Raw genomic sequence first — 26557 nt, forward strand, 5'->3', positions numbered from 1 at the left:
GAGGAGATAATGGGAGTGAAATTTGTAGCGCCCTGCACAGCGCATTGGAGAAGGCATGGCAACCCGCTCCAGTACTCTTGGCTGGAATATCGCATGGACGGAGGAGCCTGGTAGGCTGCAGTCCATGGGGTCGCTAAGAGTCAGGACTGAGCAGCTTCACTTTCACTTTTCACTTTCATGCATTGGAGAAGGAAATGGCAGCCCATTCCAGTGTTCTTGCCTGGAGAATCCCAGGGACAGAGGAGCCTAGTGGGCTGCCGTCTATGGGGTCGCACAGAGTCGGACACGATTGAAGCGACTTAGCAGCAGCAGCAGCACAGCGCATTCGGCCAACACTTACGGAGTACTTACGACGTGCCAGGAGCTGAACTGAGTCTATACCTTTTAAATAAAGCCCACAGTTCGGCGAGGAAGGTCCGCATCTCAGCTAGCCGGCGTGCTGCGGCTACTGCTAAGTCGCGTCAGTCGTGTCCAACTCTGTGCGACCCCATAGATGGCAGCCCACCAGGCTCCTCCGTCCCTGGGATTCTCTAGGCAAGAATACTGGAGTGGGTTGCCATTTCCTTCTCCAATGCATGAAAGTGAAAAGTGCAAGTGAAGTCACTCAGTCGTGTCCGACTCTTCGCGACCCCATGGACTGTAGCCCACCAGGCTCCTCGGTCCATACCCTGCAAATATGCGCCCCCTCTGCAGGCGGGCAGGGCGGGAAGGGGGCGGGGCGCAGGTGGGGCGGGGAGGGGGCGGGGCGGCGCGGCGGTTCCGGAATCCGGGTCTCGGGCTGCGCCGCCGCCTGGGGCGCGCCGGGCGCTGGCCGCAGCTGGCGGGCGTATGTTGGGGCGTGCAGCGCGGAGACGCTGCCCGCGAGGGCTGCGGCGCGGCCGGGAGGCGCTGCTGGCACTGTTGGTGTTGCTAGCACTCGCCGGGCTGGGCTCGGTGCTGCGGGCGCGGCGCGGGGCCCGGGCGGCCGAGCCTGGACTTCGACGCACCCAGCGCTCCGGGCGGCGCGACCCGGTCCTGCCGCGGCCGCCGGTGCCCGAGGACGCTCTGGGCGCCCACGGCGAGGCAGTGCGGCTGCAGTTGCAGGGCGAGGAACTGCGGCTGCAGGAGGAGAGCGTGCGGCTACACCAGATCAACATCTACCTCAGCGACCGCATCTCGTTGCACCGCCGCCTGCCTGAGCGCTGGAACCCTCTGTGAGTCCGCAGGTGGCGGGAGGAGCATCGCCCTCTGAGTCTCCGCGTCTCAGTTTCCGCGGCGGGGAAGTGGCGGGGTGGGACCCGGCTCTCCAAAGACCTGGGGATCTCGTGTCTTGTTGAGTCACTCGCAAGTGGGCAGTGAAAGTTCATAGGGGGGTGGGAGTGAAGAAAGTTTTAAAAGTATTAGTCGCTCAGTCGTACCCGACTCTTTGCGACCCCATGGACCGCAGCCCACCAGGCTCCTCTGTCTATGGGATTTTCCAGGCAAGGATACTGGAGTGGTTTGCCATTTCCTTTTCCAGGGGATCTCCTCGACCCAGAGATCGAACCCGGGTCTTCTGCACTGCAGACAGATTCTGTACCGAGTGAGCTACCAGGAAAGTTTTAGAAAGTGACAAAAAATTTAAAAAATCTCGGAAACCGGCAAATCTGCAGAGAGGTTTAATATGAGACCCTTATGGCGCCCTTCTTGGGTTGTAAGGGACCCCCAATCCCCCAGTCTAATTCCTCCTGAAACCTTCTGCTCTGGCTAAGCTAAGGACCCATGGGCTTCAGACAGGCTTCACTCACTTACCTGTGTGCACCTGTGTGCGCCGGGGCCCATAAATGAACCAGGGGTGAAGGGAACCACGGGCAGGTGAGGTGAAAGGTCAGGGCAGCAAGAAGGGCAGGTCAGAAGCAGCAAGCCTCCTTCCCCCTCTCTGGGAGCTGGATTCCTCAGCTTTACCATAAGGAAGACAGGGAGGAGCAGCTGGTGGGAAGGGCTCCTTCTGGCACTGGTTCAGCCTAGCTTGCTCCTGTGGGTGACACAGCTGTGGGACCTGTGTGGTCAGAAGCCTCATTCCTGTTGGAGCTGTTGGCTGGAAGGGTTGTGCCCAGCGCAAAGGGAACAGGCTGGCGGGTGGAGCCTGGCCTATCGCCTTTCCTCTTTTGGCAGGGGTCTTCCAGGTCCCTGCTGGAGTCCCCTCCTGAAAGACTTGGTGGAAAAGAGGGCTCAGAGAGGAGATTCTGGGAGTGGAACAGCTTCTAGTATGCACCAGGCACCACCCTTCCCTGTTCCTTGTCCTTCCTGCTTACAGGTGTGGAAATAGGCTTAGGTCAGATGACTCACTCAAGGGCCCAGAGCTGGAAAGTGACTAACTGGGCTTGAGGGATGTGGCCCTCCTGGCACCTTGGGCACTGTGCTGATTTCAGGATTTTTAGGGAACTGCCCTGTGGATTCTTGGCCAGAGAAAGCATGGATGTCTGCAGGGAGAGACCCAGCTCTGCAGCCATCGGCAAAGTGTGGATGGTTGGCACCTCACTGTCTCTGCTGCTTTTCAGGATCTACTTGTGTCTAGCCTATGCTTTTATAGCTTAGGCATCTTCAGTGTTTATCTTTTTGAGTAGAGCTTTGTTTGTTAGGGTTGGTAGCAGTTCCTCCCCTTCAACCAAATGGTTAAACACATGTTTATCTCCTTGAAACTCCAAGGGTGCTCACTGAGGCAAGGTCTAGGGGAAGCTTTCAGGTCAGACTCAGGGTTCAGACCCAGTTCCTATGAGATAAAACCCTGGCTCTTTCGCTCATCAGCTCTGTGATGTTGAGCAAATTATCTGGCCTCTCTGAGCCTCAGCTTCCCAGTCTACAAAATAAGGGATGAGTAGAAATAACACAAGCTAGGAGTTGATACCTGGGAGCACACTATGTACTCAGTTCTTGTTTTACTGCCAACAGTACCCTCAGGAGGTTGCTTTTAAGAGTCATCCAGGGATTGGTCATAAAGTTTTTCTTTTCCAGGTTCTGACTTCCTTTATCATTCGAGGTTGTGAAATCCCTTTGAAACATTGTGGGGTTTATGGTATCCCGTCTCCATGGTGACACAGCTGCCCTGTGTCCTGTCAGGATTTGCTTATAGATCCTGCTGTTGCTTTGACCCTGGGAAGTTAATCCAAACCCAGCGTGATAAGGAATGTGAAGGCCTCTGGCCTTTTAATTCCTGCAGCAAGGCCTGTTGGGTCATTCTTGCCTAGCTGGAGAGAAAGGTGAGCTCCATCTGTGTTAGTCTCAGCCCAGCCAGGCCTTCTGATATAACTGAGGTGTAGCCAGTAGTGTCAGGGCCTTTCATGAAGACTCACTTGTTTATTCCATACAGGCATGGAGGACCTGATAAGGTCTTGAGATTTTAGCCTGAGAAACTGGAGTAGCAGCTTAGGAGTTCAGTCAGTGTCATGGTAGGGAGAAGGTTGGAACTATAATTAGTAACAAGCAGAGGTGTGGTTAGGATCCTTGAATGCTGTAGCAGAAATGGCCCTGAGGGAGCATCCAGTCTTACTAAAGAGGATAATCTGTGCCCCCAAAGTAACACAGATCTGGAGCAGAGTCAATCTAGAACCGAGATCTTTTATTCCCTCTTCCCTTTCAAGATGGAGGCAGTTATTTATCTATTAATTTTAATTACCAAAACAATATATGTTCACTCTAGAAAATTTTTCATATACAGGGAAGCAAAAATAAAAAATCATCCATTAACGTACCACCCTGAGGAGAACCACTGTTAACATTTTGCTGTGTATCCTTCTAGACTTTCAGGTATACAAAATAGATTTTGAAAAAGATATATATGGGTGTGTGAGTGAGAACGTATTCAGACATGAGTATATACAAGGCCCACACACATTTTTAACCAACAGGGGATAAACCTGTTATCATAGGCAAGGAGTTAGGAGCTACTATGGGACTGTTTGGCTTGGTTCTTCTGGTGTCTGCAAGCCTTGATAGCTGCTAGAGAAACTTTGAAGTATTGACTCTAATTCCTTGAGATTTGACGTAGACCCCCGCCCTTCTGCAAGGCTCATTATTCGCACGCCAGTGGATTAGCTCACACTTGTATTTATTTATTTATTTTTAGTTATGGCACTGAATCAAGGAGGAAAAGGAGGAGGAGGAGGATGACAGGACGTCCTTGCATGGTAGTTTAGAAAGTATAGGGTTTGAAAAACTCTTTCACAAATACTGTTTTATTTGAGCCTGGCAAAGAGAGGGAATTTTCTCTCTGAGATGGTGACAGGCCAAAGTGGGGAATCAGGTAGCTAGGTCTGTGGCCTTGGGAAACTTTGAACAGTTATGTAAGGGACCGTCCCTAGAAAAATTAGGAAGAGTTTTGAGTTGGGCCAAGGCTGGAGCTGATGTGTAACTAGGGTTGAAAGCTTAGAGCCTGTGAATTTCTCGCTCTGAAGAGGAAGGATGGGTGTTTTTGAGGGTGTGGGAGAATACCAGAATTAGATAAAATGGGGATTGATAACAAGTTAAATGCAGTTGAAACTAGTGGTGAAATCACATCCAGTTTACAAAGTAGATGGTGGCCAGTAATGTACCAATACTTGGAGAAAGTTTTCGTTTTCATTGATCAGTTCTTGAGATAATCATCTTCTGTCATTCTCATTTGCATTCTGACCTGTTGTTTTAGCAGGATAGAAAGTTGGAGTGACGGCACCCTTGGGGCTGTGCAGTTCCACGACACACATATGGAGAGGCCACACATGTGAATATCAGCTGTTCTCTGCCATCGCTAACGAGTTGTGAACCACTGGTTAGAAAAGTGTGTAACTAATACACACAGGTTTTTGCATTTCTCAAATGTTTTGCCCTGGTTTTAGCCTCATTAATGCTATAGTTGCAGGTGTGTGTCTGAGTTTAAGGACTAGGACTTGGGTGCTAGGATGGCGAAGAGTTTCAACATAGCTCCAAGCAGATAATTCAGCAAAAGTAAAGTTTGTGTCTTGCAGAGAGTTGGTTGGGATTTCCCTTTTTGCGAGAGATAGCCTGCTTGTCTGTTCTCTTAACAACAATACCTTTGGAAAAACACATCACACATGGGGTGGAGCTTATTAGACTGTTGTTTCTCTGCTTCCCCAGTAAAGTTATAAACTGAGGCTGTTTTACTGGGTCTTATTAGACCCATCTTGTGGTTGTCAGTATGGTTCCATTCTTTGAATCAGTACTTTAAGCCTATAGAACAGGTTCTTTTTAGTTTTCATGATGCCTTCTCATATCCTTTCACTTCTTCTGTGACCCTAGATTTTAGGCATGTCTCTAATCAACATGTTGCTGGATTTTGTGTTGTCACTGAAAAAAAAAATCCAGACTGACAATCTTTAACTAAATATTTATGTCCATTTATACTTACTGTGCTTACTGAAACTTTATTGTTTGATTATGCCATCTTATTTATGCTTTCTGTTTATTATGCTTTTTCTATGTTTTTTTCTTTTTTTATACTGCTTTTTTTAATTGATAGAGGTTTTCCTCCCCTTCTGCTTCCATTTTTCTCACTCTACTGATTTGAAAATTATCTATTTCCAATCTTTAGTGGTAAATTTGAAAGTTCAACATCCATTTATAATAAAAACCCTCCAGAAAGCAGGCGTAGAAGGAACATACCTCAACATAATAAAAGCCATATATGATAAACCCACAGCAAACATTATCCTCAATGGTGAAAAATTGAAAGCATTTCCCCTAAAGTCAGGACCAAGACAAGGATGCCCACTCTCACTACTACTATTCAACATAGTTTTGGAAGTTTCGGCCACAGCAATCAGAGCAGAAGAAGAAAGAAAAGGAATCCAGATTGGAAAAGAAGAAGTAAAACTCTCACTGTTTGCATATGACATGATTCTCTACATAGAAAACCCTAAATATGCCACCAGAAAATTACTAGAGCTAATTAATGAATACAATAAAGTTTCAGGATATAAAATTAACACACAAAAATCTCTTGCATTCCTATACACTAACAATGAGAAGACAGAAAGAGAAATTAAGGAAACAATTCCATTCACCACTGCAACGAAAAGAATAAAATACTTAGGAATAAACCTACCTAAAGAAACAAAAGACCTATATATATAAAACTATAAAACACTGATGAAGGAAATCAAAGATGACACAAATAGATGAAAAAATATACCATGTTTATGGATTGGAAGAATCAATATAGTGAAAATGAGTATACTACCCAAAACAATCTATAAATTCAGTGCAATCCCTATCAAGCTACCAACAGTATTTTTCAGAGAATTAAAACAAATAATTTCACAATTTGTATGGCATTACAAAAAACCTCAAATAGCCAAAGCAACCTTGAGAAAGAAGAATGGAAGTGGAGGAATCAACCTGCCTGACTTCAGGCTATACTACAAAGCCACAGTCATCAAGACAGTATGGTACTGGCACAAAGACAGAAATATAGATCAATGGAACAAAATGGAAAGCCCAGAGATAAATCCACACACCTATGGACACCTTATCTTTGACAAAGGAGGCAAGAATATACAATGGGGAAAAGACAGTCTCTTTAACAAGCGGTGCTGGGAAAACTGGTCAACCACTTGTAAAAGAATGAAACTAGAACACTTTCTAATACCATACACAAAAATAAAATGGATTAAAGATCTAAACGTAAGACAGAAACTATAAAACTCCTAGAGGAGAACATAGGCAAAACAGTCTTCGACATACATCACAGCAGGATCCTCTATGACCCACCTCCCAGAATATTGGAAATAAAAGCAAAAATAAACAAATGGGACCTAATTAAACTTAAAAGCTTTTGCATAATGAAGGAAACTATAAGCAAGGTGAAAAGAGAGCCTTCAGAATGGGAGAAAATAATAGCAAACGAAACAACGGACAATCTCAAAAATATACAAGCAGCTCCTGCAGCTCAATTCTAGAAAAATAAGCTACCCAATCAAAAAATGGGCCAAAGAACTAAACGGACATTTCTCCAAAGAAGACATACAGATGGCTAACAAACACATGAAAAGATGCTCAACATCACTCATTATCGGAGAAATGCAAATCAAAACCACGTGAGGTACCATCTCATGCCATCAGAATGGCTGCTATCAAAAAGTCTACAAACAATAAATGCTGGAGAGAGTGCAGAGAAAAAGGAACCCTCTTACACTGTTAGTGGGAATGCAAACCAGTACAGCCACTATGGAGAACAGGGTGGAGATTCCTTAAAAAGCTGGAAATAGAACTGCTGTATGACCCAGCAATCCCCCTGCTGGCCATACACCTCGAGGAAACCAGAATTGAAAGAGACATGTGTACCCCAGTGTTCATCGCAGCACTGTTTACGATAGCCAGGACACAGAAGCAACCTAGATGTCCATTGGCAGATGAATGGATAAGAAAGCTGTGGTACATATACACAATGGAGTATTACTCAGCTATTAAAAAGAATGCATTTGAATCAGTTCTCATGAGGTGGCTGAAACTGGAGCCTATTATACAGAGTGAAGTAAGTCAGAAAGAAAAACACCTATACAGTATATTAATGAATATATATGGAGTTGAGAAAGATGGTAACGATGACTCTCTATGCAAGACAGTAAAAGAGACACAAAGAACAGACTATTGGACTCTGCGGGAGAAGGCGATGGTGGGATGATTTGAGAGAATAGCACTGAAACATGTATATTACCATATGTGAAATAGATGACCATTCCAGGTTTGATGCATGAGGCAGGGTGCTCAGGGCTGGTGCACTGGGATGACCCTGAGAGATGGGATGGAGAAGGAGGTGGGAGGGAGAGTCAGGATGGGGAATACACGTGCAACCATGGCTGATTCGTGTGAATGTATGGCAAAACCACCAAAATATTGTAAAGTAATTAGCCTCCAATTAAAATTTTAAAAAATTTAAAAAAAAAAAAAGAAAGTATATAATTCAACTCAAAAAGTTCTAAATTAATCAGTGGATCTTGGAATGCTTTAACATTGATCACTTTCTTTCCCAGTTTTTATATCATTTTATTCCAGTATTTTAATTCTGTCTTGCTTTTTAAATCAACACATTAAACATTTTTTTAAATGCAATATTTGTTTACATTTATCCACAAGTTTATTTTTTCTTCCCATCATTCTTTCCTGAATGGTGGTCTTTGTATGTTGGAGATCTTTCTGGAATTCTTTTCTTCTTCCTGAAATATATCATGTATTTCTTGCTGTAGACAAAGTTATTGTAAACAATCAGTTTTACTTATCTGAAAATGTTTTCTCGTTTTGTTCTTGTTCTTGAAAAATAGTTAGGTTGGGTATTTAATTCCAGGTTGATAGTTTGGCATTTGAAGATAGTATTCCACTGTCCCCTGGTTTGCTCCATCACTGTGAGATGTCTATACTGAGTTAAAATTTCCTGTCATTTTTGTTTCTTTGTCCTTCGTTTGAGGTTCTCTTATGTATTTAATCATAAGCATACTTATTCATGTTCTGTGTCTGCTACTTCTAATATCCAGGTATATATATTTTCTTGTTGTTCCTGGACTCTGAGGACTTCTTTTGTTTTCTGTAAGCTGATCCATACATTTAAAAGTTTTTTTAAAGTATTAAGAATTTTTTAAGTGTCCTTTACTACGTGTGAAAGTGTTAGTCACTCAGTCGTGTCTGACTGTTTTTCGACCCCATGGACTGTATCCCACCAGGCTCCTCTGTTCATGGAATTCTCCAGGCAGGAATACTGGAGTGGGTAGCCATTTCCTTCTCCAGGGGATTTTCTTGCCCCAGCTATCAAATCCAGGCAGAGGCACCATCTGAGCCACCAGGAAAGCCTAATCTTTCATACTGCCTTGAGTGGAAGTCCTAAAGAAAGTGAAAGAATGAAAGTGAAAGTCACTCAGTCATGTCCGACTCTTTGCAACCCCATGGACTATAGCCTGCCAGGCTACTCTGTCTATGAGGATTCTCCAGGCAAGAATACTGGAGTGGGTTGCCGTTCCCTTCTCCAGGAGAATCTTCTCAACCCAGGATTCAAACCCACATCTCACGCATTGCAGGCAGATTCTTTATCATCTGAGCTACCAGGGAAGCTCATGTAAGTCCTATATTCACTTAAAAAAACAAAAACTTTCTCTTTTAGATAGGGTTCTTTTGATTAAACTGACTAAGTCAGTTCAGACTGACTTACATATAAAAGAAAATATATTGACTTCTATGACAGAAAGGTCTAGGATTTGAACTGGATTCAGATTATTCTGGGCTCTGGATATAGGGACTCAACTTATGTCATCAGGAAAATGTTGATTGGCTGGGCCTGGGACATGTAACCTTCCCAAAGAGATGTGTATATTTGTGTATGTATCCATATGTGTGTATATGTCCAGCCCTGCATAAAACATACAGCTTGAGAGTCTAGGAGGCATGGTTCCTGAAAGGGAAATCAGAGTACAGTAAGGTGAAGAAAGGAGAAAGCATTCTGGGCCAATAAAACACACCTGTGTCCACTGGGACCTTCTTGGCCTGTTCTCCAAAGGATGTAAATTTTCATTGTTTTAAAGATGTTAAAAAAAAATAATAAAGATGTTTATGTGATAACCTAAATATAAACATAAAAGATCAGGAGGTATTTGCCACACCCATTTATTCATAACCATAAAATACATAAACATATACTGTACTGGTGGAGATTATGGTATCCTCATCCAGAAGGGTTTTTATGAAGACTTTTAAAGAAGATTTTAAGGAATAATGCTTGTGGAATGTTCAGCACACTGCCTATCATATAGTTAACACTCAATAAATGTTACTATTATTACTAGATACAGTGCAAAGCATGCAGAAAATACAGAGTAAAGCACAACTCTACCCCTGCCTTCACAAAGCATATGGATTATACCAGAAAGTTAAGGAAAAGATGGCTTACTATGATTTAGTAGTAAATTTGGTTCTGAGCTCTCTTTTTGTCTTTCCAGAAGTGGAACCCTGAGTGATACCTGTCTGCCTTTGTCTAATTGAAAAATACACAGCTTTTTATTGCCCAGAAAAAGAGGGAAATGTTTTTCCTGGATGCAAATTTAGAGATATTCAGGAGGATATATTGAAATTCATGAAGGAGAATGCATTTAAAGGATGTTTTATCTTTTTTTTTTAATTGAAGTATAGTTGATTTACAGTGTTGTATTAATTTCTGGTGTACATCAAAATGATTTAGTTATTCTTCCCCATTTTGGTTTATTACAGGATATTGGATACAGTTCCCTGTTCTATATACTAGGACCTTGTTGTTTATCTACTTTATTTATAGTAGTTTGTATCTGCTAATCCCAAACTCCTAATTCATTCCTCCCTCTCCCGCTTTCCTCTTTGGCAGCCATAAGTTTGTTTTCTATGTCTGTGAGTCTGTTTGTGTTTTGTAAATAAGTTCATTTGTGTCATATTTTAGATTCCGCATATAAGTGATGTTTGTGTTTCTCTGGTAATAGTACCTACCTCCTGAGACTGTGGAGGCCATTAAATGATTTAATACACAGCTAGTGCTTAATTATGTCTGGATTTAGCATACCTCTGAGTACTAGACAGGTTGCATAGAAAAGCTGCCATAGCCCACTAGAAGCATCAGAAAGAACTAATTGCTTGTACTACATGAAAAAAATGTATTTTTCTGAAACCTAAAGTTAAAGACTTTTTTAAATCTTTAAAACAAAGAAAAGCTAACATTTAGTTCCACATATGCACAGATCCAAAGAGAAATGGTGGAAATAATGACAGTGAGGTTTTCAAAATGAAATTTATTCAATTTAAAGAAAGGGTGAACATATTCAACAAAGACTTTAAAAATGGTCCACATCAAAAAAAGTCTTTAAAAAAAAGAAATAAAGGATGCGGTCTGAGCAAAGGCCCAGCAGTGGGGTTGGAAAGGCGTGGATAGACGGGAGAGGTAGGTGTTTGGCGGGGAGAACTGACAGTACCCCCTCCTTTCTGAGTCTGCTGAGTTTGAATGTTGCAGAAATCTGAAAATCGCTTTAAAGTTTAGAAACAGCATCCTGCAGGTCAAGCTCATTAGGTATCATTTTAGAATCTTTTAAAGAATCTGCTGGGATTCCTACTGGATCATGGGTGACTCTGGAAGATCCCAGCAGGTTATTTACCATTTCCCAGAGGGAGGCCCTGAGACCATGACCTGTGTTCCATTCACTCCAAACCCAGCACCAGCCTGGGCCTGGTATACAAGTCACCAGTAGGGTCTTAATTCCTGAAATTGTGTTGTATTTGCAGGTGCAAAGAGAAGAAATACAATTATGATCAATTGCCCACGACATCTGTCGTCATAGCTTTTTATAATGAAGCCTGGTCAACTCTCCTTCGGACAGTTTACAGTGTCCTCGAGACATCCCCAGACACCCTGCTAGAAGAAGTTATCCTTGTAGATGACTACAGTGATCGAGGTGAGCCCCTGACTCGGGCTCTTGGAGGAGCCTGCCCTTTGGTGACTGTGCCTGCGAGGCGGGTGTGACATGGGTGCATAGAACAGGCCAGAAAGGATGGGCTTCCTGCGTCTCCCTGGCCTGGCCCCTGCCCTCAGGGAGCTTGGAGCTGGGTAGGGGGATGCAGATGTGATGGCAGAGTGCTCTACCGCTCGGTGCTATAGGAGGCAGAGAGGGGACCCTCACCCACCTGCATGCTGAGAAGCAGGTAGTTGACCATAGTCTTGAAGGCTGGGTAGTTTGTGGACTGCAAATGAGGAGGGAGGGCGTTTCAAGTGGAGGGCATAGGATATGGAAAGGAGTTGCAGTGCTGTGTGGACTGTGTAGGATCTGCAAGTAGTTCAGGAAGGACGGAGAGCTGGCTGCTGCAGGGAGGAACAGGAAAGGAGCAGGAAGAGGGCGCGGGACTTAGACGCAAGGCTGAGGAGTTGGGGCTTTGTCCTGAGGGAGAAACCAAGGCGGAATTTCAAGCAAGAGACCCATCTGCTCTTTGGGGAAACCCTCTGGACTGGAGTGTGGGGTACTGGGAAGCTCTGCAGGGAGACGAGGGGGCTGTGGAGGTGACCCAGGTTGGAGGGGTGGGGAGGGCAGGCAGATGGGAGGAGGGTGTTCAGGAGGCAGCGTCTACAGGCCTGGAGACTGGCTAAGCTGTGAGGAGGACACTCGGGCTTCCGGCCTGGGTCTCCGGGTAAGTGGTGGTGCCCTCCTTGAACTGGAAAAACCTCAGGGCTTTGGCCTAAGATACTGACTTTGAGATGAAATAGAAAAGGGGCAGTCCAGACAGAAGAACTGAAACCAGGGCGAGACATGCCATTGAAAGGATGGTCGGCGTTCCTTCAGGCCTGACCAGTGACCTGGGATCCAGCAATTCACCTGCAGGCTGAGACTGGCCCTTTATTATTCAGGAGGCTGTTTTTGAGCATGTGCTGGGTGCTGGGGATTCCATGGGAAACTAGATAAACCCCTGCCCTCGTAAAACTCACATTCTAGAGCTGTGGGTTGAGATGGTCAATAAACACGCGAAGAACATAACACACGCATCACATAATAAACACTATGTATATATATCACAAATACGTCACATAATACAATATACAGCGTACGTCATAGAACGTGATACTATACTGCAGCATGAGTAGAAAGTGCCCTGAAAGAATAATGGGAATAGCAGAACGCCTAGAGCTTGGGGACCAGGACTACTCTAGCTGATGGAGATCAGGGAGGCCTCTTTAAAGCCAAAAGCTGCAAACTCCAGGGACAGTGAAGGACAGGGGAGCCTGGTGTGCTGCAGTTCATAGGGTTGCAAAGAGTCGAACACGACTGAATAACAACAACAGTATGAAGGAGGAGGCAGCCCAGTGAAGGTCTGGGCAGGGGGGCTGGGCTGGGAGCAGCAGGTGCAGAAGCTAAAACAAGCAGCCATTCTCAGGGTCAGACCACCAGCCACTGGAGGGTGACCTGGGGATGGGATTGCGGGGTGGATGAGGCCAGATCAGGTGGGGCCTTGGCGGACAATAGAAGGAATTCAGCTTAAATAGGAGCCTGTAGGGAGCCGCCTGAGGGCTGTTGGGAGAGCTGTAAAGTTGCTAGGTCTTGGGGACTCTCTGTGCTGCTCTGTTGAGACAGGCTGACTGATGCTGGGGGTTGGGGAGTGGGGATGGGGGGTGAGGATGGAAGGAGGATGTGTGAGGGGCTGCTGTGGCCTTGCCTGGCTGGGGTTAGTGGTGTCAGTGAAGCAGTAGTCAGATAAGCTTAAGTGAGAGGAAATGTCAGGGCCTTACCAGAGGGAAAGCTGTGGGTGTGGTGCTGAGCCTGTTTCCGACCCAGTCACCAAGCTCTGGGCACCCCCTTCAGGTTAGAGCCACTGCTTATCTGCCGCTTCAGACCTTGAGGCTGGCCTGTCTGACCTCAGAGCCTGTGTATCTGTCCTGACTGGTAGGTGTGCTGTTCTCACAGAAACACAAAGTAACAGTGATTTACATGAGATAAAAGTTGATTTCTCTCTCCTGTTGCAAATCTGGGGTAATAGACTAGGGCAAGTGTGGCAGCTCCATGGTGTTAGGGCCCGGCTCTCCCTTTCCTTTCTCGAGAATGGCATGGCCCAGGCTGGCTCTTCACCTCCTGTTTACTCCTGTCAGTGGAAGGGTTTCCAGGGGACTGGGAGTCCACTTGGAAGTCACCCTTACATCCCATTGAGTAGAACAGGGTCACTTGGTGACAGCTACTTGTGAGGGAGACTGAGAACATCTTCTCTATGGTGGGTGGCCATGTGCTCAGCTGAAAAGCATGGGGAGAGTGAGTCAGGGGACAGCTGGCATTCCCCCTGGCAGCACGCAACCGGGGCTGGAGGCCGAGGCCTACTGTAGTCTACAAGGCACTGAGGTATGGGGTCTGCGGCTGTAGGTGAGCTTTACCATAACCTGTCACAGCACCTCGGGCAAGTCACTTGTCTTCTGATTCTTGGTTTCTCATCTGTAAATGGGTTTACCTACACTTAAATCAGGGCTTCCCGGAGGGCACTAGTGGTAAAGAACCCGCCTGCCAGTACAGGAGACATAAGAGACTTAGGTTCAGTTCCTAGGTCGGGAAGATTCCCTGGAGGAGGGTATGGCAACCCACTCCAGTATTCTTGCCTGGAGAATCCCATTGACAGAGGAGCCTGGTGGGCTACAGTCCACAGAGTCACAAAGAGTTGGACACAACTCGGAGAAGGCAATGGCACCCCACTCCAGTACTCTTGCCTGGAAAATCCCATGGACAGAGGAGCCTGGTGGGCTGCACAGGGTCACAAAGAGTCAGACACGGCTGAGTGACTTCACTTTCACTTTTCACTTTCATGCATTGGAAAAGGAAATGGCAGCCCACTCCAGTGTTCTTGCCTGGAGAATCCCAGGGACCGGGGAGCCTGGTGGGCTGCTGTCTGTGGGGTTGCACAGAGTTGGACACGACTGAAGTGACTTAGCAGCAGCAGTGACTTAGCACAGCACATTTAAATCTGAGATTTGTGGTGAGGAATGAATGAGATCACATGTAGCACAGAACCTCATGTAGCAGTCAGCATATTAGTAGGCATGTGTCTCCATTTTCTTTCCTCCCAGGGTTCTTTTAAATATGTCTATGTAGACACTGGTTCTGGGTCACACCGCATAGCCTAGAATCCCAGCTCCAACATTTTGCAGCCGTATAACCTTGAGCACGGAGCTTAACCAGTTTCAACCTTGGCTTCCGGTCCTGTAAAATGGTATAATAGTAGTTCTTACTTTCCAAGGTCATTGTGAGGATTAAATGAGGTGGTAGCTTGTTAGGACCTGGCACATTGCTGGCATTTGTTCAATGATAACTTCTGTTTTTAGGAAATATTTTAAAAACTGTAAAGTGCCTGAAACTTTCAGAAATGTATTCTTTCAGAAGTAGACATCAGATTATTTCTTTTTATGAGATGAAGCCACTGCTTAGCAAGCAGGAATATGGTATGAACCCCTTCAGCACAATTCAGTTCTGTAAATACAAGGTTCTGTGGGGCCAAGGTTCTCCATCCCCATGGTGATGATGTATGAACCAGGATTCTCCCCTCAGCCTGTAATGGAGGAAGAAGTCCTACCCTGCGCTCTCCTCCCACCCTTCCTGCACCCTTCTCACACCCTTCCTGCAGTGTCAGCCTGAGCCGATGAGAGTTGTCAGCACCTTCCAGGATGGGATAAGACAGTTCAGGCAGACAGAAGATTGATGCCGACCAAACCCTTAATGAGTAGTGGAGAGCTGCACCAGCATTTTCCTGTATGTTCACTGGGCCCTGCTACTAATTAGCTTTGCTTGGGAAGTCTCCTCCCTTATTCCTGCTATCTACATGTATGCAATTATATTTAGGGTTGAAAAATCAATGAATGAATGTTTGTTTTTGTTTTTTGTTTGAGTATCAAGAATATTTAGAGAAACATTTCACCAACAACAAAGCAACTTAGGACATTTTACAAAGTTTTCCCCTTCACTGATGACTGAGGATGACTTTGAGACAAAGCCCATGTATTAATCAATGTGGGGAGATGCTGTCCTTTTTATTTTGCTGAGTGGTTCCCACCTGACCCACTGAGGGGTGTGAATTGGCACCTTTAGTTCCAGGGCCTGTGTGTGGAGTCAGGAGTCCAGGGGCCAGTTCTAGCTGTGTGCCTGTCCTTTCAGCTCATAAGGACTCGTTTCCTCTTCTGCAAAATGGGGTTAGCATGTCCTCCTGACAAATTTTGGATTTGTTTAATAAGGATGAGAAACTGTAGGAGAAAGCTCTGGAGGCAGTGTTAAGGCTGTGGACTTGAGCCTGAGTTCTTGGGTTCAAATCACAGCCCCTCCGCTCTCTTGTAATGGGTACAGTAGGTACAGTAGTAGTATTGTAGTAGTAGGGGCTTCCCAGGTGGCTCAGTGGTAAAGAATCCGCCTGCAGTGCAGGAGAAACAGGAGACTCAGGTTTGATCCCTGGGTCAGGAAGATCCCCTGGAGGAGGAAATGGCAACCCACTCCAGCATTCTTGCCTGGAAAATCCCATGGACAGAGGAGCCTGGCAGGCTACAGTCCTTAGGGTTGCAAAGTGTGGGACGTGACTGAATGACTGAACACACACACACAGTAGTACTTACTTCATAGGGTGAGTTATGTGAATCACTTGGACAATAGTAATTAGCACACTAAGCCTTCTAATGTTGGTCACCATTATTATTATTACTGTGTCAACTGAATTGTGCTTCCAAGAAAATTTGGATTAATGTAATTATAAATAAAATCTATGTTAACATAGTTCCATGTAAATTAAAATTTTATGATGTATTATATATTAACATAAATTAACATTTATATAAGAATTTTTTGGAAAAATTGTGAATGGATGGCTCTTGTGCTTTTATTTAAATGTTCACAAGTCAAGGTACTTTTGGTGGGGGGATAGCGTTATTGAGATAGATCCACATGTCACATTCACCCCTTGCAAGAGCACAGATCTACCTACCTGTGTTTTGAGTGGGAGCCCTTCTTCAGTGGTTCTAGAATCCTCCATCCCTGCCTCCCATCCTTCCAGGGGCTTCCAGGCTTGATTCCTGGTGCAGTGAGGATATCCCTGGTGCAGAACAAAGGAGGCCCGTGTCTATTTAGTCGTCTTTTCGGGACAGGGAGGCCCTGGGAGGACGCGGCTGGGGATGTGTGGTGTGACCCTTGTTGTCCTGCTTGCCTCTGCAGAACACCTGAAGGAGCGCCTGGCCACCGAGCTGGCTGGGTTGCCCAAGGTCCGCCTGATCCGCGCCAACAAGAGGGAGGGCCTGGTGCGAGCACGGCTGCTAGGGGCCTCCGTGGCTAAGGGTGACGTGTTGACCTTTCTGGACTGCCACTGCGAGTGCCATGAGGGGTGGCTGGAGCCGCTGCTGCAGAGGTGCGTCTGTGGGTGGTGGAGTCCCTGACAAACTGGCGTGGGAGGTAGGGGTGCTGGGCTCAGATGCTCCTTGGCCAAAGCCTCTGTCCCCTGGCGTGGAGGGGATGTGTCCTCCCATGTGGAGGGGATGTCCTGGGGCTGTAGAGGCTGTTAAGTTAGTTAATATATAGCCAGCACTTAGAACATACCAGTAGATAAGAGGCCCCAGATGAGTGTTTGCTTTTATTACTGCTTATTTTACACATTTATTGTAGAAAACTTAGTATGATCAACCAAGAAAAAAAGTCACATAGAATTGTATTCCTAGAGAATATGTTTTGATGTATTTCCTTCAAGCCAGCTGTCTTATCCATTACACCCAGTACCAACAATGCCTAGGGCCCACCTGTGGAACTTTAAGGGACCCCCCAAAAAATTGTGATAATTTCTTTTAAAATCAGAATAGAAAGTGAATATCACAATCATGAATATAGCCTGGGATGTCTTTATACCATAATATAGTCATAAAATATGGGCTTCCCTTGTAGCTCAGTTGGTGAAGAATCTACCTGCAGTGCAGGAGACCTGGGTTTGATTGCTGGGTTGGGAAGCTCCCCTGGAGAAGGAAATGGCAACCCACTCCAGTATTCTTGCCTGGAATCCCATGGACAGAGGAGCTTGGCAGGCTATAGTCCGTGGGGTCGCAAGAGTCGGACACCACCACCATAGTCATAAAATATTATTTTTAATATATATTTTTATGGAGTCATGAAAGCATAAATACAGCCACAGCTTCAACGCCATTTCTCCTGCTGTCCTACAGCCTCTTACGGCTCACCCTCGGCTGACTTTTGTTCTCTTCTCTTCCCTGTTTCCCTCCCTGTCCTACTGATTCTGCATCAGGAGCTGAGCTGGCAAGCCCTGAGCTCCTCCAGGTACGAGAGAAATGTCTAGGGAGGGGCAGGTTCTCTTCTTGGTCCCCACTGTGGGGAGTGGGTATAGGGCTGAAAGATCAGAGTTTGTGCATTTGGAAAACTACTTTCCCCTGGCCCCCAGTGCTTGGTTGCCAAGGTCTATCTGGAAGAGCTGGGGACCCCCTCGCCTTCCTTCCTGCATGCGACCAGGCTCTGCTCTGACACTTCTGCCATCCTGGACCTTCGATGCCTTATTCTCCTCGCTCAGCTCTAGTGGGCTTCAGCAGCAGCAAGGACTCAGGGTTCCTCAGGCTAGTGCTAGAATCTTGAGATCACTTAAAACATAGTGACAGCTGGGTGCTCTCTCTGGAATCTGGCCTAATGGTTTCACCCTTCCCTCCTGCCTGCACTTGGCCTACAGAGGGCCACCTCTAGTCCTACCTAAAATCACAGGCGGGGGTGTACGCTTTTCCCCTTCAGCTGATGCATAAATGCCATCTGGAATTCCATTCCACTCCAGTCCACCCTTTGGAGAGAGTGAGGTGGCATTCCACATAATCACATCCTTGTTCCATACCTGGAGTCAGGGGGATTCTCCCCTGGTTACCCATTAGAAATAGCTGGGGAACTTTAAAAAGTCCTGGTCCTGTAGCAGACTATTTGGATCTGAATTTCTGGGGTGGTTCCTGGCCTTCCGGATGTTTCAAAAGCTCCCCAGGGAATTGGGTATGCCTCAGAGTTGAAACACTGGACTGTAGACTGTCCCTCAGGTGTGGTCTCAGCCAGGCACAGTAATCCCTTCCCTTTAGGGGCTTTTGAAAGTGGAAGATGTTCTTGGCTGTCACATTAATGAGGTTGTGCTCCTGGCATCTTATGAGCTGCTGTTGATATCTGGGGCAGAAGCATTCTTTGCTGTGTAGGACTGGACTGTGGGATGTTTGGTATCCCTGGTCCTTGGCTCCCAAGATGCCAGGAAGCGGTTACCCAGTAACTGCTACAACTGGGCCAGCACATTCTCTAACCGTGATTTAGAATCCTTTATTCCAGTGCTGGCTGCCCCCAGTTTTCCCTTTCATGTAGAAATTAGACTCCCCCTGGTTCCAACCGCTGGATGCAAGTCACAGGTTTATGGTTTATAGGTGTCAGATTCTAGAGAACTGCCCCCAAAATATAATCCAGAGAAATCTAGTGTTCACATGTGTCCAATCTCAGTTCATGCTTCCTGGTGTGCTGTCAGATGCAAAGAAGCACAGTCTGGAAGCCTGCTAAAAGATGGTTGGGCTTGTAAGAGTGATTGTGGAGAGAATCACTGAAGCCTGCGCACAGGCTGATGGCTGCAACAAGAAATTATCACATTTTCCACTATATGTAACATTTAATCATGAAGAAGATTAAAAGAAAAGTATAGCTGTAGTTCCAGGTTCTCTGCCAGCCTCTTACAAACGTTCTGTTAGGGAGTCCACGTTAACCCTCCAAGTATGTATCATTGTTTCAGAGGCAACAGGCTCTGAGTGGTTAGATGACAGCACTAATGTCACACAGCAAATAAGGGGCAGGATTAAAATTTATTTGCTAGTTCCAAAGCCGGTCCTTTGGTCTGGGTGCATCTCTGTTCATAAGAAAATAATTATTTCTTGACTTTAAGATGTTTCATTGAGATTACAGGAAGAAATCGCTTACAGTCTTGAGAAACTGAAAGTCTGCTTTCTGTTTTAAAAGTTAGCTTGGATTTTGACATTGTGACTTTCACAGAAGGATTCAAGTTTAACCAGAATATCTTTAGGTGGAATCAGACTATTGAAGCTATGGAACTTTACATATCAGGGCTAGAATCCTTGTCCCCGCCCCCACTCCGCCCAGCACCCCCTTGATGTCCACCTGCCGGGGCTGACCTGGCTGTAGACACCTGGAATAAGAGAAGCAGGCCTTTCTCACACAGGTGTTCCTCCTTTCAGTGGAAGGCTGAGGAGACTCGATTCTCAGGCTTCCTGGTGGTCCTCCTGCTGCCCGTACATGGTAGAATGTCAGGGTGTTCTGGTTGTTTCCAGGATCCATGAAAAGGAGTCGGCAGTGGTGTGCCCTGTGATTGATGTCATTGACTGGAACACCTTCGAGTACCTGGGGAATGCTGGGGAGCCCCAGATCGGCGGTTTTGACTGGCGGCTGGTGTTCACGTGGCACGTGGTTCCTGAAAAGGAGAGGATCCGCATGCGGTCCCCCATCGATGCCATCAGGTCGGGGGCTACTTCTTTGAGCACTGCATCTGGCCAACTTGTCAGTGAAGGCCCTCGGGAGGGATGGGTAGCTGTTGCCTCTCTTTTCATTTTCCAGAGTATTTGTTTATTTTTGATAAAAATCTTTGCTATACATGTGGATTTATATTGTTACATTTTAATAATTTTGGTAAGTATGTATAACATAAAATTTACCCTTTTAACCATTTTTAAATGCACAATCCACTAGCGTCACACACATTGACAGTATTGTACAACCATCACCTCTATATATTTCCAGAACTTTTCCATCACCCAGTGTTGCTGTTGTTTAGTCGCTAAGTCATGTCTGATGCTTTGTGACCCATAGACTGTAGCCTGCCAGGCTCCTTTGTCCATGGGATTTCCCGGGAGAGAATACTGGAGTGGATTACCATTTCCTTCTCTGGGGGAATCTTCCCAACCCAGGGATTGAACCTGGGTCTCCTGCTTGGCAGGTGGATTCTTTACCACTGCCCCACCTGGGAAGTCCTGTTTAGAAACTCTGTACCCATGAAGCAATACCTCACTTTCCTCCCCTCCTCCAACCCCTGTTAACTTACCATCTCTGGATTTCCCTATTTTATGTGCCTCATATAAGTAGACTCACACAATATTCATCCTTTGGTGTCTTGTTTCTTTTCCTTAAGGATTTTTCTGGGCAGTGCCACCCAGCCTCGCTCCTGCCGTCCTCTTAGACCTCGGTCTCTCACTGCTCATCTCTCTCTGTTGTCTGTGCTCCTAGAAGTTCAAGGGTTTCTCTCACCCTTAGGCCTGTGGCCATGCTCCTGTCTTCTCGGAGAGTCAGTCATTCCTCTTCTGGGCTAACTCCCCTTCGTTCTGCAGACCGTGCCTCCTCCGAGAAACTCAGCCCTGCCTGCTTCCCTCCCCATCTCGTGGCGTCTGTATTTCCACAGGGTCCTAGGTTGACCTTGGTCACCCACAGAGTTCTGTGTTGCCTAGTGAGATGTCCATAAGCTTCCCCAGGGCAGGGGTTATGGGGCAGGGGCCGTGGGGGACATCCAGCTGCTGGCCCATCTTAGCTCCAGGCAGAGAGTGGGAACTCGGGGTGTGCTTAAGGTTTGTGGTAGAAACCAGCTGTGATGATTTTCTGCTGCTTACCTTGAACTGTGATTCACATGCTTCTAGGTCTCCAACGATGGCTGGTGGGCTGTTTGCTGTGAGTAAGAAATACTTTGAATACCTGGGGTCTTATGATATAGGAATGGAAGTTTGGGGTGGAGAAAACCTCGAATTCTCCTTTAGGGTAAGTACTCCAGTCTTCTGTTTCCACTTGTTCTTAACCTGTTTTTTTTTGTCTCTCTCTGGAAGTGATGGCTTTGGTAGGAGAGCCTGGTGGACTTTTCCTCTATATTGGCAGTTTATCCAATAATCCTGGAAGAATACAATGGCACACTCATCCTGTAAATATTCTTAAAATACACATTTAATAGATTTGGGGCTGCTGAAGTTCTTGGAAGTCACCTAGTTCTTTTACTCTACTGAGGGGAGGGATGGCAGGTGGAGGGGGGAGTGACTGGCCCAAGATCACTCAAAGAGCACGTGACAGACACTGCACTTAAACACAGGCGCCTGCCTCCTGAGCCCATGTTTTGAAGCCTTGATTTGCTTGGCTGCTTGATAAAGTAGCCTCTTTATTTGGCACATGCATGCTAAATCACTTCAGTTGTGTCTGACTCTGCAACCCCGTGAACTGTAGCCCACCAGGCTCCTCTGTCCATGGGATTCTCCCAGCAAGAATACTGGAGTGGGTTGCCATTTTCTTCTCCATTTATTGGGCACCGTGACTTTCAAACTTTGACATCTATAAGATTTGTTAGGGAAACTTGTTAAAAAGGCAGATTCATAGGCACGGTCTCTGGAAAGTCAGATTTGATAGACTTACGGTAGGGACTGGGCGTCTGCATTTTGTAACAAGCCCATACATTGATTAAAGCCCCTTTGGGAAAGCTTTAGCATTCTGGTAGATTTCCTAGTTAACTGAATCTTGCATTTTAAGTATCAAAACCTTACGTCAATCTTTGTGCTTTTAAATGGAAAATTTTCAAATTGAGGAATATCTTATATGGTCTGCTGCTTTAAAAGAATTAATAAATAACACTTTGGCCCTCCACTGACGACTCACGCCTGCCCCCCATTATAAGCACCAGATGGCAACCCACTCCAGTACTCTTGCCTGGAAAATCCCATGGACAGAGGAGCCTGGTGGGCTGCTGTCTATGGGGTCGCACAGAGTCAGACACAACTGATGTGACTTAGCAGCAGCAGCAGCTATCTTTGGTCATATGTCCATGAAAGGGCTCCAGATGGCTGTGTGCTGAGTTTTGGGGTATGCTTTTAACAGTCTTTCTGCCTCTTCCCTAGGTGTCAGGCTGCTCTGCCTGCCTCTAGAAGCTCTTCCTTTCCCCCTTCCAAACCTCTCTTCTTACTTGCTGCTTTCCTATCTTCTGTGGCTAGGAGACCAGGTAATCAGCGTGTGCTTTACCTAATAAGTAAGTGAGTTCCCAGTGAGGTCCACTGTGGGTGCTCCTAGGCGTCAAGTGCATGAGCCTTTGTGCATGGATTCTGGGGTCTGGGTTCTGATGGCTTATTTGCCTTTGGGGCTCCTTTCTTGCTCTTTGACTGCATCCTGGGTCCTGAATATTCTGGGGAAGTTGCCACCTGCCTCATGGAGGGTGAGGTCTTGGCAGCGTTCACCATGACCTCTGTGTGCCCAGCCTCCTTACTGTAGGCATTGTGGACCAGCAGCTCACTCCCTGCTCAGCCTCATCACCCCGCCTCCTCCCCACTCTGTGCACAGATCTGGCAGTGCGGGGGGACCCTGGAGATACACCCGTGTTCGCACGTTGGCCACGTTTTCCCCAGGCAAGCTCCCTACTCCCGCAACAAGGCCCTGGCCAACAGTGTCCGCGCAGCTGAAGTGTGGATGGATGAATTTAAAGAGCTCTACTACCATCGCAATCCCCAGGCCCGCCTGGTGAGTTCCCCCTGTACACCCACCCTCCTTCTGGCCGCATCCAAACAAAAACAGCTGATTCTGGCCTCCTACTGTGGTAGATCTGGTTCCAGAAATAGAGAGGAAATTGGGTGCTCACAACCCAAGAGGAAAACTGTATTCCTTCACTTATAAGAAACAACAGACAGTTGATTCTCACTCCTTACCATAACTAATGCTCCATACAGTCGCTGAACCACAATCACTGAATTTGGGACTGACTACTTAGCCATCGATCATGGGGGAAATACAGGATTAGGTTACTGCAGACCTCTTGCAGGTAGACTTCAACTGATCAACACATAACTTGGTTTTATGTGTGCTTCTGTTTAAATAATCCATTTAATGTATACTGTTGATTGGTTGCATTGAGCTCACACCCAGGTGAATCTCATCCGACACACCTCTTTTCTCCCCCCAACACATCACAGCCTTCTTGCACCAGGAACACTGGATAGCACTGACTATTCTTGGGGGCCATTTTAAACAGTGAAATCACCAACACAGTACAGAAGAGCCTGAAAACCATGGTGCTAAGTAGTAAACAGGACACTTGCTTTCAGGATGAGAGCTGAGATATAACCTCAACTGGGAATGTTCACGCTGGGGGACCCTCATGTCTGAGAATGACCGTCAAAGTGTGAAGACACCACAAGTATTGATTTTAGTGTTAAAAATAACATTTTATCAGAGAGCCCCACTGCCACTAACAGGCCACCCTCCGCACATGCCAGGACGGGGCTCCCACTGACCTGTCTTCATGTAACTAAGGGGCCACGTGGCAAGACAAAAAAGTTGGCTCCAAGGCCTCTTTCCTGGCCACTTGATGTAAATTTCTTCTCGTGAATCTTTACAGCAGTCCTTCAGAGTAAATTGGAGATTTTCATTTTGTAGATGAGAAAACTGAAGTTCAGAGAGAGAGTGATTTAAGGAACTTGCCCAAGGGCTTGTAGCAGATGGGGGAAGAACTGGGTCCACTCCAGTGGCACTCTCTCTGCTCTGCGGAGCCCTGTGGACACTCACTCTGACCTCCCCTGTGGCCTTTCTCTGCCTCTGGGCTACAGGGTCACTGCTTCCTCTGTCTTGCCCAAGGCTGCGGGGTAGAAATATCTGCTCTTCCCTGTCACACATTCTAAAACCCACTGATCAATCCTTCTTTCTGAGGGTTCCCAAAGAATAATATGTTAGAAAGAGGGGCACTCATGTACCTTTTGTCTGAATGCCCAGTGGCAGAGTGTTGAAATGGATATTTGGTTGAAGATGAGGTCACAATGACTCTCACTGAAAAATGAATTTCTGGAAAACAAGGAGAAACCTGAAATTTTATTCAGACTTTTTCCTTATTGTTATCATTTTGTTAAATATTTTAACTTGTCAAATTTTAATCATTTAACAGCATAACACAGGGACAGTCCTATCTCTGCACTCAGCATTGCTCTCATGGTTGTACATTTGCTGTGCTAAATAGATGCTTGCTTTACTTGATTATTCAAAAATTCGTAATCATTGGTTTCGTTCATAAAACAAGTATTTATCATTGTAGCATTTTGCTCTTACTATTGGAAGAATATATTTAGACTTAAATAGATTGGGCACATAAGAAAGTTTTCATTCATAATTACCTCTAGAATACTTAGCTTTGTTTAGAAGTGAGTGTCCAGGTATTGGTGGTAAAACTATCAGAACACCATGATATATATGTGCTACTGACATGCCGCTGGTCTGTGACCACAGGGGGCCAGGGATGCCGGTGCAGCCCCCGGATTCAGTTCCTGACCCATCAGCAGGGGCTTTCTGTCCTTCCTTCCTGCACCTGGCCACAGCTCCCTGCAGCAAGAGCACCCGGGAATGTCATTGTTTGAGCAACAGTATCTCCTGCTGGGGTGCTGCCAATATGTCTGAGACTGTTTCTTATCCTCTCTGTCCTGTGCAGGCTCTGCACACAATAGGTGCTCAATAAAGGCTTACTGGGTGAATGAAAGGCTTTAATAGGAAACGCTGTGGCTTGCAGGGGCTCACCATTTTGTCCTTTTCTCAGGAGCCCTTTGGGGACGTGACAGAGAGGAGACAGCTCCGTGCAAGACTTGGGTGTAAGGACTTCAAGTGGTTCTTGAATACCGTGTATCCAGAGCTGCACGTGCCTGAGGACAGGCCTGGCTTCTTTGGGATGGTGAGCGAGGTGGGCCTGTGCTGGGCAATGTGCTTCTGGCCTCCAGGAGTGACCTGGCCTCCTGAGCGACCAACCCTGCAAAAAAAAGACCCCCTTGTGGGGACCACTGACTTCTCTCATATGCCTCCCCCTTCTCATCAAGTGTCCTTTCTCCCCTTGAGTGTCTGGGCCTCAAGTCCAGAATGTCAGCACTGAAAGCATCTCACAGTTGGTGAGTACAGCCTCCTGTTTTACAGATGGAAACTGAGGATTAGTTCGTGTTTCCAAGTCTTTTTTTTAACTAACTCCTTATCACATGACTTCAAATCTCAATAACTGGACCAGTTACTAATTCCCAACTCAGGGATCCACAAAAGCCATAGTAAGGAAGAGGAGTCACTCTGTTATTTCAAAAAGCCTAGAAGAAATATTGGTGGGATGAGGTCAACTCAAGTGTCCAGCACCTTTGGCTTTTGCTTGGAACTCCACCAACTTAGGGAGGCCTCTTCTGCTCTGTGGTGTTCATCAGAAGAGCTAGTGTTCCATTCTGCAAGTTTTGATAACTGCAAAGCGGGGTATTTTCAGTTTTCATTATAAAAATGTTCAAACATGCAGAAATGCAAAGAGTGATATAATGATCTCTTGTCCCTGAGATTCTGCATTTACCGAGAAGATGTTGCCTCTTCTGCTTTCCCTTTCCTTTGCTCCACCCTCCCACTGACAGTGTGACCCTGAATAAAGTTAAAGATTCCTTTGCAGCTCTATTTATTTATAGAATATATTTCACTAAGGAGGTGTAGTCAAACACACTAGCTCTAAAGTCATCAGCATTCCTTAAGTCTATCACCAACTTGATAGAGTTAGCTTAATTAATCTAAGTTTTAATCTTTAGGAGTTTCTCCCTTTTCTTCTTTAGTTTTTTTTTTTTCCTTTCTTTCTTTCCCGATTCTGTAGTAGACCAAAGCTGTTGAACGTATGGGAACTCATCTGAGGGTGAGGTCCTTTGGTGGTCAAGAGTGCCAACTTGGCTTCATAACATTTGAGTTCTTCTAAACCTAAGATGCCCTGATTATCCACCTATCCTGTTCCCACGTTCCTTCACAAAGTTAAAGGACCTCAAGAACATGGAGGTCTCTGTTTTATGAGCCAGTGGATTATGGATTCCTTCTTTCTATATGGCTGAGTCTTATTCCCAGAACCAAGCTAGACAAAGGTGGACAAGGGCCAGGGCCAGAATGGAGTTCAGAAGCCAGTGAAGGTTCTTTGAAAGTAAAAGTGTTAGTCAGTCAATCGTGTCCACTCTTTGTGACCTCATGGACTGTAGCCCACTAGGCTCCTCTGTCCATGGGATTCTCCAGGCAAGAATACTGGAGTGGGTTGCCATTTCCCT

At 46.0% G+C, this 26557-nt stretch overlaps 1 protein-coding gene across 1 annotated transcript in view; it reads left to right on the forward strand.

Moving 5' to 3' along the window:
* Positions 1-826: 826 nt before the first annotated feature.
* Positions 827-26557, forward strand: part of GALNT12 (polypeptide N-acetylgalactosaminyltransferase 12) — a 34452-nt gene continuing 8721 nt past the window's right edge. The window contains exons 1-7 of the mRNA XM_040238841.1: positions 827-1193; positions 11239-11408; positions 16668-16857; positions 19799-19984; positions 21152-21269; positions 22824-23000; positions 25057-25188. Coding sequence (XP_040094775.1) covers positions 829-1193; positions 11239-11408; positions 16668-16857; positions 19799-19984; positions 21152-21269; positions 22824-23000; positions 25057-25188 — 1338 coding nt within the window. The 5' untranslated portion in view covers positions 827-828. The remainder of the gene's footprint in view (positions 1194-11238; positions 11409-16667; positions 16858-19798; positions 19985-21151; positions 21270-22823; positions 23001-25056; positions 25189-26557) is intronic.

Source organism: Oryx dammah, unplaced genomic scaffold (assembly GCF_014754425.2).
Source record: "Oryx dammah isolate SB20612 unplaced genomic scaffold, SCBI_Odam_1.1 HiC_scaffold_1, whole genome shotgun sequence".
Classification (NCBI taxonomy): Eukaryota; Metazoa; Chordata; class Mammalia; order Artiodactyla; family Bovidae; genus Oryx; species Oryx dammah.